Here is a 16976-nt window from a genome sequence, read left to right as displayed (position 1 = left end):
TAACAACTCAACTCCATTGATTTAATAGCAACTGCCAGTCACTGCACACAAGGGGGATTTCAGCCAATTTTGGGGCAATATGATGTAGAGAGTGATATTCTGAGACAATTTGCAATTGATTTTAATTTTATTTTTATTATTTGTGGTTTTTGAGTTATTTAGCTTTTTATTCAGCAGCTTTCCAGTTTTCAAGTTCAGCAATCTGGTTGCTAGGGTCCAAACTAACCTAGCAACCATGCACTGATTTGAATAAGAGACGGCAATATGAACAGGAGAGGCCCGAATAGAAATAGTATAAGAAATAGAAGAGTATAAGTAGTCAATAAATGTGTAGCCAGAGCATTTGTTTTATAGATGACCCCTATTTGAAAGCTTCAGAACTAGACGGCAAATAATTAAAAAAAACTATAAAAAAAAAAAGAAAAAAAAATGAAGGCCAATTGAAAAGTGGCCATTTGATTACATACTAAAAGTTAAAGGTGAACCAGCACCCAAAAAGTTTTAAAGTATTCAAATACAATGTACTGTTTTCCTGCACTGGTATGACTGGTTTGTTTGTTTCAGAAAGACTACTCTAGCCTATATAAACAAGCTGCTGTGTAGCCATGGGGGCAGCCATTCAAGCATAGGATACACAGTAGATAACAGATAAGTACTACTATAGTTTATATAAACAAGCTGCTGTGTAGCCATGGGGGCAGCCATTCAAACACAGGATACACAGTAGATAACAAATAAGTACTACTATAGTTTATATAAACAAGCTGCTGTGTAGCCATGGGGCAGCCATTCAAGCACGGGATACACAGTAGATAACAAATAAGTACTACTATAGTTTACATAAACAAGCTGTTGTGTAGCCATGGGGGCAGCCATTCAAGCACAGGATACACAGTAGATAACAGATAAGTACTACTATAGTTTATATAAACAAGCTGCTGTGTAGCCATGGGGGCAGCCATTCAAACACAGGATACACAGTAGATAACAAATAAGTACTACTATAGTTTATATAAACAAGCTGCTGTGTAGCCATGGGGCAGCCATTCAAGCACGGGATACACAGTAGATAACAAATAAGTACTACTATAGTTTACATAAACAAGCTGTTGTGTAGCCATGGGGGCAGCCATTCAAGCACAGGATACACAGTAGATAACAGATAAGTACTACTATAGTTTATATAAACAAGCTGCTGTGTAGCCATGGTGGCAGCCATTCAAGGCACAGGTTATATAGCATAAATGGCTGCCCCCATGGCTACACAGCAGCTTGTTTATGTGCTATAGTACCAATACTTTAGTATTCTTCCTGAAGCAAACCTTTTACCAGTGCAGGTCAGCAGTACATTATATTTTAATTACTTTAAAACTCATATTTAGGTTACTGTCCCTTTAAATTCACTAGCAGCCTGTACATATGATATCTGGCAGCACAACGGCAGAGAAAACACTTTGTGTGACATCAGGCTGTGACCTCAGCCTCACTAGCTACACCGCTGATTATCCTTGTCCCGGACTGCCATATTGTATGGTGCTGTAAGGCTAAGAGGCACTGTTCGGTTTAAAAGACAAATAAATGCCCCATTTTGAGGAACTGAAGACTGGTTCTTGGGGTATAAAAAGCGGTGAACTATTTTGAAATGTCCTGACTGCACAAATACTCTGTTCAAGATCAATAAATAGTAATAAACAACTACAACATATCACTTATTAATAGCATATAGTTATCATGTTGTGGTGCACTCTCTACCCAATACCCATCCTAACTGGAGGTCTCATTGCTCTCTCTTACTGGTGGGCTTACTTCATGATCACTCTCACGGACCTCTGAGTTCTCTTACTCCTCTCTTCCAAGTTATGGGAGATGTCTCGCTCCTCTCTTACTGACAAGGGGGTTCTCTTGTCTCTCAAACATCTGCACTTACTGCTCTGTGACTTACTCAGGGGATCTCACTCCTCTTTTACTCTTAGGTCCTCATTTACTTTGTAAGTGCTCTCACTCCCTCTCTCACTATGGGAGCACGACAAGTCCTCCCTCACAGACTATGGGGCCTCACTTTTCTCTCACTGAGGTGATCTCACTCCTTTCTCACTTCCTGGACACCCCTCTTTTGTGTTTACACGTCCCACTGATCCCCACAACTGCCAGGTCAGAAGAGAGAGCAGACAAGTGGGACTCAGGAACCAGAAGTTTCTTCTTACCATTCCTGCATCATTGCAAATAGGATGTGGTCTACCTGGAAACTGAGTGATAGCTTGACCTCTGACTGTAAGGGCAAGTCAAAATGAATGACACTTGATAAGGTTTTTCTCAATGACAAAATGTCTCACTCAGGTGTCACTGATTGGGGGGCTCCATCTTCACTCACTGACTGGGTCTCCCTCTTCTGTCACTGATTGGGGGGGCTCACGTTTCCTCATTAAAGGAGAACTAACCCCTAACAATGAATAGGACTAAAAATGTTATAATTTATATACTGAACGTATTGCACCGGCCTAAAGTTTCAGCTTGTCAATAGCAGCAATGATCCAGGACTTCAAACTTGTCACAGGGGGTCACCATCTTGGAAAGTGTCTGTGACACTCACATGCTCAGTGGGCTCTGAGCAGCTGTTGAGAAGCTAAGCTTAGGGCTCGTCACTAATTATCCAGCAGAAAATGAGGTTGGTCTGTAATATAAGCTGATGCTACAGGGCTGATTATTAAATTCTGATGCTAATTGCACTGATTTCTGTGCTGCTATGTAGTAATTATCTGTATTAATTACTAATCAGCCTTATGTTGTGACATTTCTATTCTATGTGTACTGTATATTGTGAGTGGCTCCCTAAGATCAGTAAGTGACAGCAGCACAGAGCATGTGCAGTGAATCAGCAGAAAAGAAGATGGGGAGCTACTGGGGCATCTTTGGAGACTCAGATCTTTACTGCTAAAGGACTGTGGTTGCCTTGGGCTGGTACAGAAGCACAAAACATCATGTACAACATTTCTAGCTACTTCTTTAGTTTAACTTTCCCTTTATCAGAAAGGGTCTCACAGAGAGAAGGAGGTCGCAAGTCCCACTGTTCTCTGTGACTGGAGGGAAAGTCTCACTGCTGTTTCAATGAGTGCTGCTCCCCCATTACTCACCCCGTTCTTCCCGGACACAGGCACAAAAGTCTAGTTTACTTGGCTGGTGATAAGGAGGAGTGATGTCAGCACGGAAACACATGTTTCAAACAGCTCAGGAAAGTCCAGGCAAACCCATTTGTCCCGAGAACTACCAAGCAGTTTGGGAGCGGACACTTACCCGCGCATTTCCTTTCGTCCTCTGCTTGTTCTTTCCTCCCATGATCCCGTCTCCGCTTCTTAGAACTCTGAGGCCTCACCGGCCAAGACAGCGAACCAGATCGATGTGATCGGCGATCACAACAGCCACCTGATGACGCCGCCTTGTATTCCCTGGTAGAGCAGCCAAACTCTCAATCATGCATACACCATGCCGGGTCGATGTAATAGGCATTCCGCCGTGGCTGATGACGCAACCATGAATTCCTTCTGCGCCATACTTCCGCCCTCTCTCAGGCATGAGTAGTAGAAAGCCAAGATGCTCTATATCTGGCATCCCAAGGATTCCATGGGGAAGTAGGGAGAATATCTTACAAATAGCATGTCTTAATGGAGAACAGTTTGATATTTTCGGCGTTTATATCAAGGCTGTTAAAGGGGAACTATCTTAAATTAAAAATTTGTAAAGAAAATATTGCAGTCATTATAGTAAATCTATCTCTAGCTGCTTCTCTCCTACCTGCCTCTGGCCAGCTCTGAGGTTGATTTTGATTCCCAAGCTGCCCATAGCAGATACTCAGCATGCTGGGAGTTGTAGTACAAAACGGCTGTAGGTGTTGCAGGTAGAGAGGAGTTTATATCTTGGCTTTATCAAGTGGTGTGAAGGAAGGGGGTAGATAACTTACTCTAGAAGCACTGAATATTTAGGTCAAACTTTAAGTTAACTTTTAGGGGCAGATTTATCAAAGGTCGAGGTGAATGTTCGAATGAAAAATATTCAAATGTTGAGCTACTTTTTGGGGGAATAGTCCAAATTCGATTTGGAAAAAATCCCAAAATTCGAATATCGAAATTTATCACATACTGTCTCTTTAAAAATTCGACTTCGACCATTCGCCATCTAAAACCTGCAGAATTGCTGTTTTAGCCTACGGGGGGCCTCCTAGAACCTATTTGGAGTCAATTGGTGGACTTTGAAAAATCAAAGGTATTTTTGGAGGGAAAAACATTGAATCTAATTCGATCGGATGCGCTATTCCTTTGATTCGAATTTGGCCGAATACGGACCTATTCGATCGAAAACAAACCTATTTGACCAAAAAAAAACTTCAACTTCATTTCGGTTGGTCTTTTTGAATTCAAATTTCGGAGTTTTTTCAATTCCAAGTTCGACCCTTGATAAATATGCCCCTTAGTAGGTTATAGAATGGCCAACTTTAAGCAACTTTTTCGATTGGTCTTCATTTTTTTATATTTTTTCTAATTATTTGCCGCCTTCTTCTGGGCACTTCTTCTCCACTGCGCATAAATTACCAAGTGTATGTACAAATAAGAATCTGCACTAGGGATGCAGGGAAAATGTTAAATAAAAAATACCAGTGCAGCAATTAGTTATCAGTTATCCCTCTGGCTGGTGCAGTTTTACTGATATATAAAGGGGCCCATTCATTAAGTTCGAGTGAAGGAATAGAAGAAAAAATGCTTCGAATATCAGTTTACAGTTTACAACTTGAGCAGTCTAGTTGCTAGGGTCCAAATTATCTTAGCAACCATGCACTGATTTGAATAAGAGACTGGAACATGAATAGGAGAGGCCTGAATAGAAAGATTAGTAAAAAAAATAGCAATGACTAAATTTTTCACCTTCTTATGTATTTCAGCACGTCTTGGTGGTGGGGGTCGCCGACTGCTTTAAATTGATACATTTCTTATCTTTGGCCCTGCTGAGCAGAATCCCTGAGTTTCATTAAAAACAGCTGTTAGAATTGATGCAATAGTTGCTAATATCCTACAGATGCTGCTGAGAAATGTATCAACGAATGGAGCAAATTGTAACAGAATCTGCACCTGAATTACTGAGCTGCCAGACCCAAACACAAAAAACAGGAACATTCAACTTTAAAGGGGTTGATCACCTTTAAATTAATGAAATATTAGTATGATATAGACAGTTATATTTTAAGACAATTTGCCGTTGGTTTTCATTTTTTATTATTTGTGTTTGTGTTATTTAACTTTTTATTCAGCAATCTAGTTGCTAGGGCTCAAATTCCCCTAGCAACCATGTATTGATTTGAATAAGAGACTGTAATATGAATAAGAGTGGCCTGAATAGAAATATGAGTAATCAAAAGTAATAATAACAATAAATGTGTAACCTTACAGAGCATTTGATTTTTAGATAAATTTCAAAGAAACCAAAGGCAAATAATTCAAAAACTATAAGAAATGAAGGCCCATTGGAAAGTTGCTTAGAAAATAAAACATGGAAGGCAATTAAAATAATCTTTATTTCTAGTGAACAATCTGAAAACAACCTTAAAATGTGTTTGGTATTTGAACAGCCTCTTTAAATGTATCACAATGAAAATGTGTGCAAAGCAAAATGTTTTTATTTTTCCCCATGTAGCATATCCAAATGATTGTTTCAGAAGGAATTCTTCGTCTGGATCAAGCAGCAGTCAGGCCTGTTTCAATCAGACAAAAATGTTGAACTTGATGGGCACATCTTTGGGCACATCGTATTTTAAAAATGACTATGTTAAGTTATGTGCTGGGAATGAGACTGTAAGCTCTTGTGAGCAGAGCCTCTGTTTGAATTTTATTAATATAACCCATTTGTTTTAAATGAATGTGAAGTGCAGGGTAACCTGCTGGGGCTCTATAAATAAGTGTTTGGAGATGCAACAACAGGAATAGAATAAAAAGTACTGACACTCTAAAGATGCATTTTTTACTTGAAAGGTGCTGTATTGCCTGTCTGTCTGTGAAGTGCATTGTCCTGCCATATGTAGTATGTTATAGCATGGCTAATTCTTAGCATCATTTCAATTGGTCTTCGTTATTTATTTTTTATAGTTCTTGAATTTTTGCCAAGAGAGCTGAAAAGCAGGAAGTAGTGTTCTGGCTATTATGTTACACATCCAGTCACTCCAATTTACCCAGTTTATATACTAAACAATTCCTTCAAGTTAATGTTTAGTGTAATGGCCAGTTCTAAGCAACTTTTCAGTTGCTCTTCATTTATTTTTATTTTTTAAAGTTTTTGAATTATTTGCCTTCCTCTGACCTTTTCCAGCTTTCAAATGGAGGTTACTGACCCAATCTAAAATCAAAGGCTCTGTAAAGCGATACATTTATTTTTATTGCTAATTTTTGTTCCTCGTCTTTCTAGTCAGGGCCTCTCCTATTCATATTCCAGTCTCAGCCAAATCAGCCCTAGCTAATGTCAGATAGGGTTGCCACCTGGCAAAAGTGGTGGTTGATCCCAATGTTATTAATAGGGAAAAAAGATAAATATATAGGAAGGCCGTTATGTTTTCCTAGAAAAGGTCGCAACCCTAATGTCAGAGGAGATGGTTTCCTTGCCAACACAGACAAAAGGTCAAACTTCTCTGGTCTGCAACGCACACTTACACTTTTTAGTCCAAACTCCAGCCAGTAAGAGCAGTGCAGATGCAGTTCCTGCCAGTACTCACACCATGGAGTGAATTGGAGCAGATTAGCAACTTCTCCCCTGGTAGATATATGCTGTCAGATTTAAGGGTAGGGACACACTGGGCGATTTGGGGAGATTTAGTCGCCTGGCGACTAATCGCAGCGACTTTTCTTCCGGAATGCCTCCCCTCACTCTGCGCCTGGATAAAATGAAAAGTCGCCGGCGCTAATCACACACGGTGATTCATTTTCCGAAGTCGCCCGAAGTTGCCTCACGAGGAAACTTCGGGCGACTTCGGAAAACGAATCGCCGCTTGTGATTAGCGCAGGCGATTTTTCATTTTAGCCAGGCGCAGAGCGAGGGGAGGCATTCGGGGAAGATTGGTCGTGGAAAGTCGCGGCGATTAGTCGCCAGGCGACTAAATCTCCCCAAATCGCCCAGTGTGTCCCTACCCTAATGCCATGTGACATTGACCTACTAAAGCACAGAGAGTGGATTTTTGGATTTCCAATGATCATGTTTTACCCCTGATACTTTCCATAGGAGTTTCTAAATGCATCATATTGAAGGTAGCACTATTAGGTTTGTTTTTAGCACTTGCGTATTCGAAAGAAGAGCTGGGCTGTCCGGCACTCAAACGGATCCACAGGACCATCTGCCTTATGCGTTTCGTACCCACAAGGGCATTTAATCATGTGCCCTTGCGGTTACATGTAGGGCAGATGGAGATGCAAGTATCCATTTTTAACTTTGGCTAATAAAGATATATTTTGGTCCTGTGGATCCGTTTGAGTGCCGGACAGTAGTGATGTGCGGGTCAGGGTTTTCCTGACCCGCACCCGACCCTAACCCGCCCTGCTGCAGCCCGCGCTACCGGGGTCCTTTTATAGACCCGCCGATGACGTCACAATGACGTCACAAAAGGGGCGAGCAGATGCGAGACCATAAAACCGGAACCCGGAAGTCGGATGCCGGCATTTGAAGGTGGCGGGCGGGGAGAGCAGGAGAAGAGCTCAACCCGCACCCTTGAGGAGCAGTGTGTAAACCCACGGGTATCGGGTCGGCCCGCACATCACTACCTGACAGTCCTGCTCTTCTTTCGAATACTCTGGTTGCTGGGGCTGGTGCACCCGGACCACTTCTACTAATTGGTGAGTTATCTACATTATAGTCTGGGGCACCTTGTTTCTCCTACTATTGTTTTTAGCACTTCACAAAAGAATGCACACAATGCAGGGTTGTGTGGCAAGTGTAAGGAAGCAATCTCCTCCAAGATACTACTGTTTATCTACAAGGGGCTCACAAGACTGATTTGGAAAGAGCTGCTTTCATTTTTGGAGCCTATAAAAGCAATTCCATTGCCATCGCATTGTGTTGCCTCCAGCCATTCACAGCCCATTTGGCTCCCTTCCTTCCAACTGTCCCGTTTTTAGAGGGACAGTCCCGTTTTTACAGTTCAACTCGCAGTCCCTCTTTTGTACTGGAAAGTTCCAATTTTCTCTGCGCTGAATAGGCAGAAAAACAAAGTTTCTAACTTAATTGGCTTATGGCAGAGAGCCCAGAACAGCCACAGCTGCATATAAGATACTTCTGTAACCATTTTGAGATAAGCAAATAATTGATTGAACAAAATAAGATAACAGTTCCCTTCAGAAAAGTTAAGACTCACAGCTTAAAGAGCAATTCACCTTCATTAGCAAAACTGTAACAACTGGAAAAAAACCACAGAAATATGTTCAAACACCTGCCAAATTTTGTAAAATGAACATGGTGATGAGGGGGTGTGGTCACACAAATGGGCGTGGTCATGCGATTCCCACCACAGTCCTTCTGCCCCTCCCACTAATGCCAAGTGCAACGTTCCATTCACTTCCTCTCCTCTTCCCCTAAACCTGCACACGAGTCCTTACAGCTACAAAGTGAACCAGTCTAAGGTCGCTTCCTAATCTCTTTCTGATGATGCGCATTCCACTTAGTCACTAAACACAGTCCCTCCATAACGCCATCCCAAACTCTCGCTCACTCGCTTCTTATTGACCCCGCCCCTTCCTTTAGCCAGGTCAGGTGACCGCAACGTCACTGAACGTTCTCTTTCCAAAGTAGAATCGTGGTGCTGTAGGGTTGAAGTATCACTTTGCTGTCACTGTGAGGCACCATGGCCGTTTGCTCGAGGCTGCTCGAATGGATATTCTTCTTCTACTTCTTCTCTCACATCCCTATAACCCTGCTGGTGGATCTGCAAGCGGTCCTGCCCCCCAGCCTCTACCCACGGGAGGTGAGTTTCTGACACACACACACACACAATAACCCATAGCAACCACTCAGCTATTGCCTCTAGTCAGCTGCTGCCTGCAGGATAATGAAACAAATTGCTGATTGGTTGCTCAGTGTTACTCAATGATGGGAATCCTACAGCCTCTCCCCTTCCCCAGTTCTGACCCCTTTACTAACACTGACAGGCTTTTCCTCATTTAGTCAATGGCTTTATCTCTTTTCTAAAACAAAAAAAAAATGCTGTCAGCCCCTCTATTACTGGCTGACTCCATAACTCCATGATTCTGCCCTTTGCCTTACAGTAGGGGGCAAAGGTTAAAGGGTGTTGTTCACCTTCCAACAGCTTTCAAGATCACCAGAAATAAAGACTTTTTCCAATGACTTTCTATTTTCTACGCGTGACCATTTTTCTAATATTGAAGTGTAAGTCTTACTGGCTATGTCTTTCTGAAGCAGCTCTGGGAGGGGGTCGCCGACTCTGTAAACTATCCTATATTAGAATTGATACAATAGTTGCTAATACTCCACATATGCTGCTGCAACATGTATCTATGGTTTTATATGTCACCATTTTTTCTAACTGACGTATAAATTTTTATTTTTTACCTTTTAAAACAGCTCGGGGGGTCACCGACTCTTTGGGGCCCATTTACTTAGCTCGAGTGAAGGAATAGAGGAAAAAAACTTAGAATTTCGAATGTTTTTTTTGGCTACTTCGACCTTCAAATGGAACGATTCAAACTAAAAATCGTTTGACCATTCGATAGTCAAAGTACTGTCTCTTTAAGAAAGAACAACGACCCCCTAGTTCGACACCTAAAAGCTACCAAAGTCAATGTTAGCCTATGGGGAAGGTCCCCATAGGCTTTGGTAGCTTTTTTTGGTCGAACAAAAATCGTTCGATCAATGGATTAAAATTTACCTTCGACAGTCGAATATCGAGGGTTAATTAACCCACGATATTCGACCTTAAGTAAATTTGCCCCTTTAACTGTTCTAAATTGATTCATTTGTTATATTTGTCCCCATAATTCCGCTGGCTAGAAATAGAAAAGCTATTTAAAAATAGAAAAGCTATTTGCATGCAAAATGGAGCAGGAATGATCGTCAATACGCAACATAATTACATCACTGGCCTAATATGCCGAGCAGAATCCATGAGTTTCATTACAGGCAGCTGTTTATTGATATTAGGGCAAGGCCAGACGTGGCGTTTTTACTTTGCTTTTTTAAAGAAAAGCTCCGTCGGGCGTAAATACGTATAAACTGCACTACCACTGAAACTATTGGAAAACGCACTATGGCAATTCTCACAGGGCGCTTGCAAGTCGAAATCCGCCACGGGACGCCAATATTGGCGTTTTTCATCAGAAACGTCAATACGTCAAGAAACTACCGAATCAATAGACTCTATGGGATCTGCAAGTTTTTAACCACACTTTACATAAACACGCAGCATATTTTATATATGGTGTCCAAATTCTCGCGAGATAAATGGCGCATACACGTTTTTACGGCATATTAGGCCGGTGATGTAATTACATGGCGTATTGATGATCATTCCTGCTCCATTTTGCATGTAAATAGCTTTTCTATTTCTAGCCAGCGGAACAAGAACAATGAGAAGTGCATGTTGGGAAAAGAAACCTAGGTGATGAAAAACGCATGTTGATGGTCGCATGTGGTTTCAGTGGCGTATTAATGCCCGACTGAGCTTTTTTAAAAATGTAAAAACCCCACGTCTGCCCTTGCGCTTATAGTTGCTGATATTCCAGAGATGCTGCTGAGAAATGTATCAACTAAATGTAGCAAATTGTGTCAGTTCAGTATCTGCACCTGAATTAAGGTGGCCATGCACGGGACGATAAAAGCTGCCGACAGACCGAGTCGGCAGCTTATTGGCCCGTGTATGGGGCCCCCCGACGGGATGCCCTGATCGAGATCTGGCGAAAGTTGGCCAGATCTCGATCGGAAGGGACTAAAAATCCCGTTGGATCGTGGCCGCATCTGTTAGTTGATGCGGTCCCGCGATCCGACCGCCCGTTAGGCATCGTTAGGATCCGATTGTTGGGCTCTAGGGCCCACGATCGGATCAGCCCGATATTGCCCACGTCAAGGTGGGCATATCGGAGGGAGATCCGCTTGTTTGGCGACATCGCCAAACGAGCGGATCTCTCCATGTATGGCCACCTTTACTGAGCTGCCAGACTCAAACACCAGAGACACAAACATTCAACAAAAACGGTAAAAAATGGAAAGTAGTTGAAAAAAAGTCTTTATTTCTGGAGAACAATTTGAAAACAATTGAACTAAAAAAGTACCTGGAAGGCGAACAACCCCCTTTAAGTAAATAAATATTTGAAGCCTTTTTAGTAGTCCTTAGTAAAACCCATAGAAACATAAATATTCTTGTTGGGGGGGGGCTGTTTCTGCTCTTTAGCCTGGGTTTAGGGTTGTGACCTATAAGAATTGCCCGTGTCGTACATTAAATTACCATTCAGCACGCTTCTTCTATCCGTGGTATGTGATTGTAAGAGGACTGGTTACAGATGTGGAGTAAAGGGATACTGTCATGGGAAAAAAAAAAATTCTCCAAACGCATCAGTTGATAGTGCTGCTCCAGCTGCATTCTGCACTGGAATCCAAGTGCAAACACATTTTTTTATATTTATTTTTGAAATCTGACATGGGGCTATACATATTGTCAGTTTCCCAGCTGCCCCCAGTCATGTGACTTGTGCTCTGATAAACTTCAGTCACTCTTTACTGCTGTACTGCAAGTTGGAGTGATATCACCCCCTCCCTCCCCCCCAGCAGCCTAACAACAGAACAATGGGAAGGTAACCAGATAACAGCTCCCTAACACAAGATAACAGCTGCCTGGTAGATCTAAGAACAACACTCAATAGTAAAATCCAGGTCCCACTGCGACACATTCAGTTACATTGAATAGGAGAAACAACAGCCTGCCAGAAAGCAGTTCAATCCTAAAGTGCTGGACAGAAAAATGACCTGAGATGCACCTACACACCAATATTACAACTAAAAAAAAATACACATGCTGATTCAGGAATGAAATTTTATTTGTAGAGTGAATTATTTGCAGTGTAATTTAAAAATAAGAACAACATCATAAAAATCATGAATGTATACCTTTAAGGAGTTGCTATTGGGCATATGATGGCATTCATCACAAGAATACCCAACCCTTCCTGCTGAATGAGGGTGATGGGAGTTATAGTTTTGGAGCTCCCCCTTATGTGATAACATTGTTACCATATTCAATATCCCTCTGTCTAGCAGCCGCTCAACTGCAGCTCCCAGCACCCCCTGCTAGGCTGAATGGCTTAGTTTTGGGAAACCACTGACTAAATGAATTCTGTATTTCGAACTAGAATGCCATGATGTGGGACCAGTGTATCTCTGTGACATGCAGAATCATTGTTATTCTGTACTGGATTGTCACTTACTCTAAAGTCCATTACTAGTAGACATTGTGTAGAGCAGAGTAGTGACAGGTCCAAAAAACAATCTTTGGCTCTGTTTGCTCTCGCTGAAATACAAACAAGGACTTTAAACCAAAGCAAAAAGTGTTTCTCCGTACTATGCTGCCTAAATGGAGGTTCAGCCGACATAGTTAAAGGAACAGTAACAATAAAAAATGAAGTGTTTTAAAGCAAATGAAGTACTGTTGCCCTGCACTGGTACAACTGAGATGTTTGATTCAGAAACACTATCGTTTATAAAAACATTATGCTGTGGGGCTACGCTCCTTTAATTTGGCTTGAAACAAGACAAAATCCATCAAATTGAACCCCAGTGGACATATGCAGCAGTGGGCGAAGTTGTGATAAAGTATATGATAAAGTCTACTGAGCTATACACATACATATCTATACAAATACTCACAGATGTGAACATAACTAGACTTTGCCTTTATAAATTGTGATGTATCCTATTTGGCCTTGTAATCCATATTAACCCATTGTTGCCTGCAGTTGCTGGATCTAATGAAGTGGTACACCGTCACCTTTAAAGATCACCTGATGGCGAACCCGCCTGCTTGGTTCAAGAGCTTTGTGTACTGTGAAGCCGTCTTGCAGCTCCCCTTCTTCCCAGTGGCGGCTTATGCTTTCTTTAAAGGTAAATCTCAATGAACTGATTGCTGTTACAGTTTCATTTTCCTTTGATGTCTTCATTTTTTCCCTGAGCCGATACATTTCTTTTTTCTGGGGAAAAAAAAACAATTGAATATACTGGGGGTACCTAATACCTAGCGAATAAGCCTTTCCTTGCCTTTTAAAGGGGTAGTTCACCATTAAGTTAACTTCTAGTATGATATAGAATGACCAACTTTAAGAGTCTGGCCACACGGGCAGATTCGGGGAGATTAGTCGCCAGGCGACAAATCTCCTCCTCTTCACGTCGATTAATCTCCCCGATCTGCCTTCCACCGGCTAAAATGTAAATTGCCTGGAGGCAGGCACACAGAGAGCTTCGTTTTCTGAAGTCGCCCGAAGTTTCCTTGTGAGGCAATTATGGGCGACTTCAGAAAACGAAGCGTTCGGTGTGCCTGCCCCAGGCGATTTACATTTTAGCCGGCGGAATACAGGGTAAGGCAGATCGGAGAGATTAGTCGTCGCGAGGAAGAAGAGATTTGTCACCTGGCGACTAATCTCCCCAAATCTGCCCATGTGGCTAGACCCTAAAGTGGTTGTTCATCTTTAGTTAACTTTTAGGGGGTTATTTACTAAACTCTGAATGCAAGAATGATGAAAAATTTGTGAATAAAATCGGATTTTTAAAAAATCAGATTTTTCGGAATTTATTAAACCCCGAGGAAGAAAAGTCCGGATCCGAAAATCCGGCATCTCAGACCTGTCGAGGTTGCATATAAGTCAATGGGAGAAGTCCCAATGATTTTTTGATGTGCGCAATACCCCGAAGTTTTCTGAGTTTTTGCGTGAAAATTCCGAAAAAAATCTTGTAAATGTAATAATAAATAAGTGTAAAAAACCAAGCGGATTTGAGGATCGGAGTTTGTAGCAGAAAATATTGAGATAAATTCAGACTTTGATAAATAACCCCCTAAGTATGATGTAGAGAGTGATATTCTGAGACAATTTGCAATTGGTTTACGTTTTTTATTATTTGTGTTTTTTGAGTTTAACATTTTATTCTTAAGCTCTTGCTATTTTAGCAATCGGGTTGCTAGGGCCCAAATGACCCTAGCAACCATGCATTGATTTGAATAAGAGACTGGAATATGAATAGGGGAGGGTCTGAATAGAAAGATGAGTATTAAAACTAGCAATAACAATCAATGGGTAGCCTTACAGAGCATTTGTTTTTAGATGGAGTCAGTGACCCCCATTTAAAAGCTGGAAATTGTCAGAGGAAAACCACAAATAACTAAAAAAAAAAATATATAAAAAATAAATAATGAAGACCAACTGAAAAGTTGCTTAGAACTGGCCATTCAAAAACATACTTAAATCTAAATTAAAGATGAACCACCCCTTTAAGCAACTTTTCAATTGGTCTTCGTTTATTCTTTTTCATAGTTTTTTAATTATTTGCCTTCTTCTTCTGACTCTTTCCAGCTATCAAATGGGGGCCATTGACCCCATTCAAAAAAAAAATGCTCTGTAAGGCTACACATTTATTGTTATTGTTACTTTTTATTACTCATCTTTCTATTGAGCCCTCTCCTATTCATGTTCCAGACTCTTATTCAAATCAATGCATGGTTGCTAGGGGAATTCCGAACCTAGAAACCAGATTGCTGAAATTGCAAACTGGAGAGCTGCTGAATAAATCAAAAGCTAAATAAATCAGAAACCATAAATACTAAAAAAAACAAACAAAACCTATTGCTAATCATCTCAGAATATCACTCTCTACATCATACTAAAAGTTAACTCAAATGTGAACAAACCCTTTAATGTATAATGAAAGAAGATGTTGTCCTGAGCAGCTTTCCAATGTACATCCATTTAATGGAATTGTTCAGTTTAAAAATAAAAACTGGGTAAATATATAAGCTGTGCAAAATAAAAAATGTATCTAATATAGTTAGTTTGCCAAAAATGTAATGTATAAAGGCTGGAGTGACTGGATGTGTAACATAATAGCCAGAACACTACTTCCTGCTTTTCAGCTCTCTTGGTTTCCACTGATTGGTTATCAGGCAGTAACCAATCAGAGACTTAAGTGGGGGGGCACATGAGTCATATCTGTTGCTTTTGAATCTGAGCTGGATGCTGAGGATCAATTGCAAACTCACTGAACAGTTATGTCCCATGTGGCCCCCCTTATATTCACTGACTAACTCAGAGTTAGAGAGCTGAAAAGCAGGAAGTAGTGTTCTGGCTATTATGTTACACATCCAGTCACTCCAGCCTTTATACATTACATTTTTGGCTAACTAACTATATTAGATTTTTTTATTTTATTTTGCACAGTCTATTTATTTACCCAGTTTTTATTTTCACACTGAACTGTTCCTTTAAAAACGTTCCAGTGGTTTTTAAGTTGTGTGTAAATGTAATGGCTATTATAGTTAATATTTATATTCGTATTATTCTGTACTTCTGACTCTTGAAACAACGTGCTTCTCCTCCATGTCTGTTAGCTGCCTTCTGCTACATTGCTTTAGGAGTCAGAACCAGCAGTGCAGAGCATAGGACACTGCTTTCAATTGCAGTTTCTTTTCTGTTATTTCTGTTATAAAATGTGTTTTCGATGGCAGCGTGTGATAAATTGGAAATTCCAATGAGCCTTAAACCTTGAACTGATTTCTATCAGTCTGTGCCTTTTGCCCTGATCCAAGCTACGTCCTTTATTGAACTGCAACTCCCGGCAACTCCCAGCTTCAGGGGTTGATTATAGGAGTTGCACCAGTGTACCTGCCTCACTAAGCAAAGGTCTAATGTTTATCAAGATGTAAGATAATGTCATTCCTTCTTATGTAGGAGGCTGCAAGTGGATCAGAATCCCTGCCATTGTCTATTCAGCTCACGTGGCCACCACAGTCATTCCTATTATTGCCCACGTTATCTTCGGAGACTTCCCCAAATCAGATGCAATTGCTCCCCTCACCCAGAAGGATCGGCTGACCCTGGTAGCAATCTATGCCCCCTACCTGGTGGTGCCGGTGCTGCTGCTGCTCACGATGTTGTTCAGCCCACGATACCGACAAGAGGAGAAGCGCAAGCGCAAGTGAAGTCCTGGGCTTTGCTCATGGGATCAGTGAGAGACTGATGGATCTGATCATTCCTGAACATTTTTAATTTTTCTTTTAATTCTACCATTCATTTTGCTTCCCCCCCATTACAGAAAATACCCCATATATGAAAACATTTTCAATGTCCTGCTTTCCAGACTGTAACCATTACGGGGCATATTTATCATGGGTCGAAATTTGAAATTTGAAAAACTTCGAAATTTGAATTCAAAAAGACCAACCGGAAATTGTTTCCGTGTCCGCATTTGGCCGAATCCGAATCACACAAATCAGAAGTCCACCAATTGTCTCCAAATAGGTTCTAGGAGGTCCCCGATAGGCTGAAACAGCATTTCGGCAGGTTTTAGATGCGAATGGTCGAATTTTTAAAGAGACAGTACATAATAAATTTCGATATTCGAATCGAATTTGGACTATTCCCTAGTCAAAGTACACAAAAAAATAGCTCGGAATTTGAAAATTCATCTCGACCTGTGATAAGTCTGCCCCTATGTGATAAAGGGGTTGTTCACCTTCCAAACACTTTTTTTTAGTTGTTGTTTGTTCGCCATAAACTAAGACTTTTTCCCGATTACTTTCTATCTTTTATATTTTTTTTACTGTTTTCCTAAAATTGAAGTTTAAATGTTAATGTTCCTGTCTCTGGTGTTTGAGTCTGGCAGCTCAGTGATCCCGGTGCAGATTCTGAACTGATATAATTTGATACATTTAGTTGATCCATTTCTCAACCACATCTGTGGAATATCAG

At 41.0% G+C, this 16976-nt stretch overlaps 2 protein-coding genes across 2 annotated transcripts in view; one reads left to right on the top strand and one right to left on the bottom strand.

Moving 5' to 3' along the window:
• Positions 1-3513, bottom strand: part of ltn1.L (listerin E3 ubiquitin protein ligase 1 L homeolog) — a 61194-nt gene extending 57681 nt beyond the window's left edge. Inside the window, exon 1 of the mRNA XM_018245959.2 lies at positions 3292-3513. Coding sequence (XP_018101448.1) covers positions 3292-3333 — 42 coding nt within the window. The 5' untranslated portion in view covers positions 3334-3513. The remainder of the gene's footprint in view (positions 1-3291) is intronic.
• Positions 3514-8731: 5218 nt separating this feature from the next.
• Positions 8732-16453, top strand: LOC108707888 (sigma intracellular receptor 2). Its single transcript, XM_018245958.2, has 3 exons — positions 8732-8983; positions 12981-13125; positions 15957-16453. Exons 1-3 carry the CDS (start codon positions 8864-8866, stop codon positions 16205-16207), a joined length of 516 nt encoding a protein of 171 aa, XP_018101447.1. The 5' UTR covers positions 8732-8863; the 3' UTR covers positions 16208-16453.
• The last annotated feature ends 523 nt before the right edge of the window (positions 16454-16976 follow it).

Source organism: Xenopus laevis, chromosome 2L (assembly GCF_017654675.1).
Source record: "Xenopus laevis strain J_2021 chromosome 2L, Xenopus_laevis_v10.1, whole genome shotgun sequence".
NCBI lineage: Eukaryota > Metazoa > Chordata > Amphibia > Anura > Pipidae > Xenopus > Xenopus laevis.
Note: the sequence above shows the minus strand (reverse complement) of the source record. Positions and strands in the feature narration are given on the sequence as shown.

Bases quoted from the DNA above. Each gene is read 5' to 3' on its own strand.
- LOC108707888 (XM_018245958.2), top strand. From the start codon at position 8,864: ATGGCCGTTTGCTCGAGGCTGCTCGAATGGATATTCTTCTTCTACTTC. The intron at 8,984-12,980 runs GTGAGTTTCTGA...TGTTGCCTGCAG, and splicing joins CCAGCCTCTACCCACGGGAG to TTGCTGGATCTAATGAAGTG. The intron at 13,126-15,956 runs GTAAATCTCAAT...CTTCTTATGTAG, and splicing joins GGCTTATGCTTTCTTTAAAG to GAGGCTGCAAGTGGATCAGA.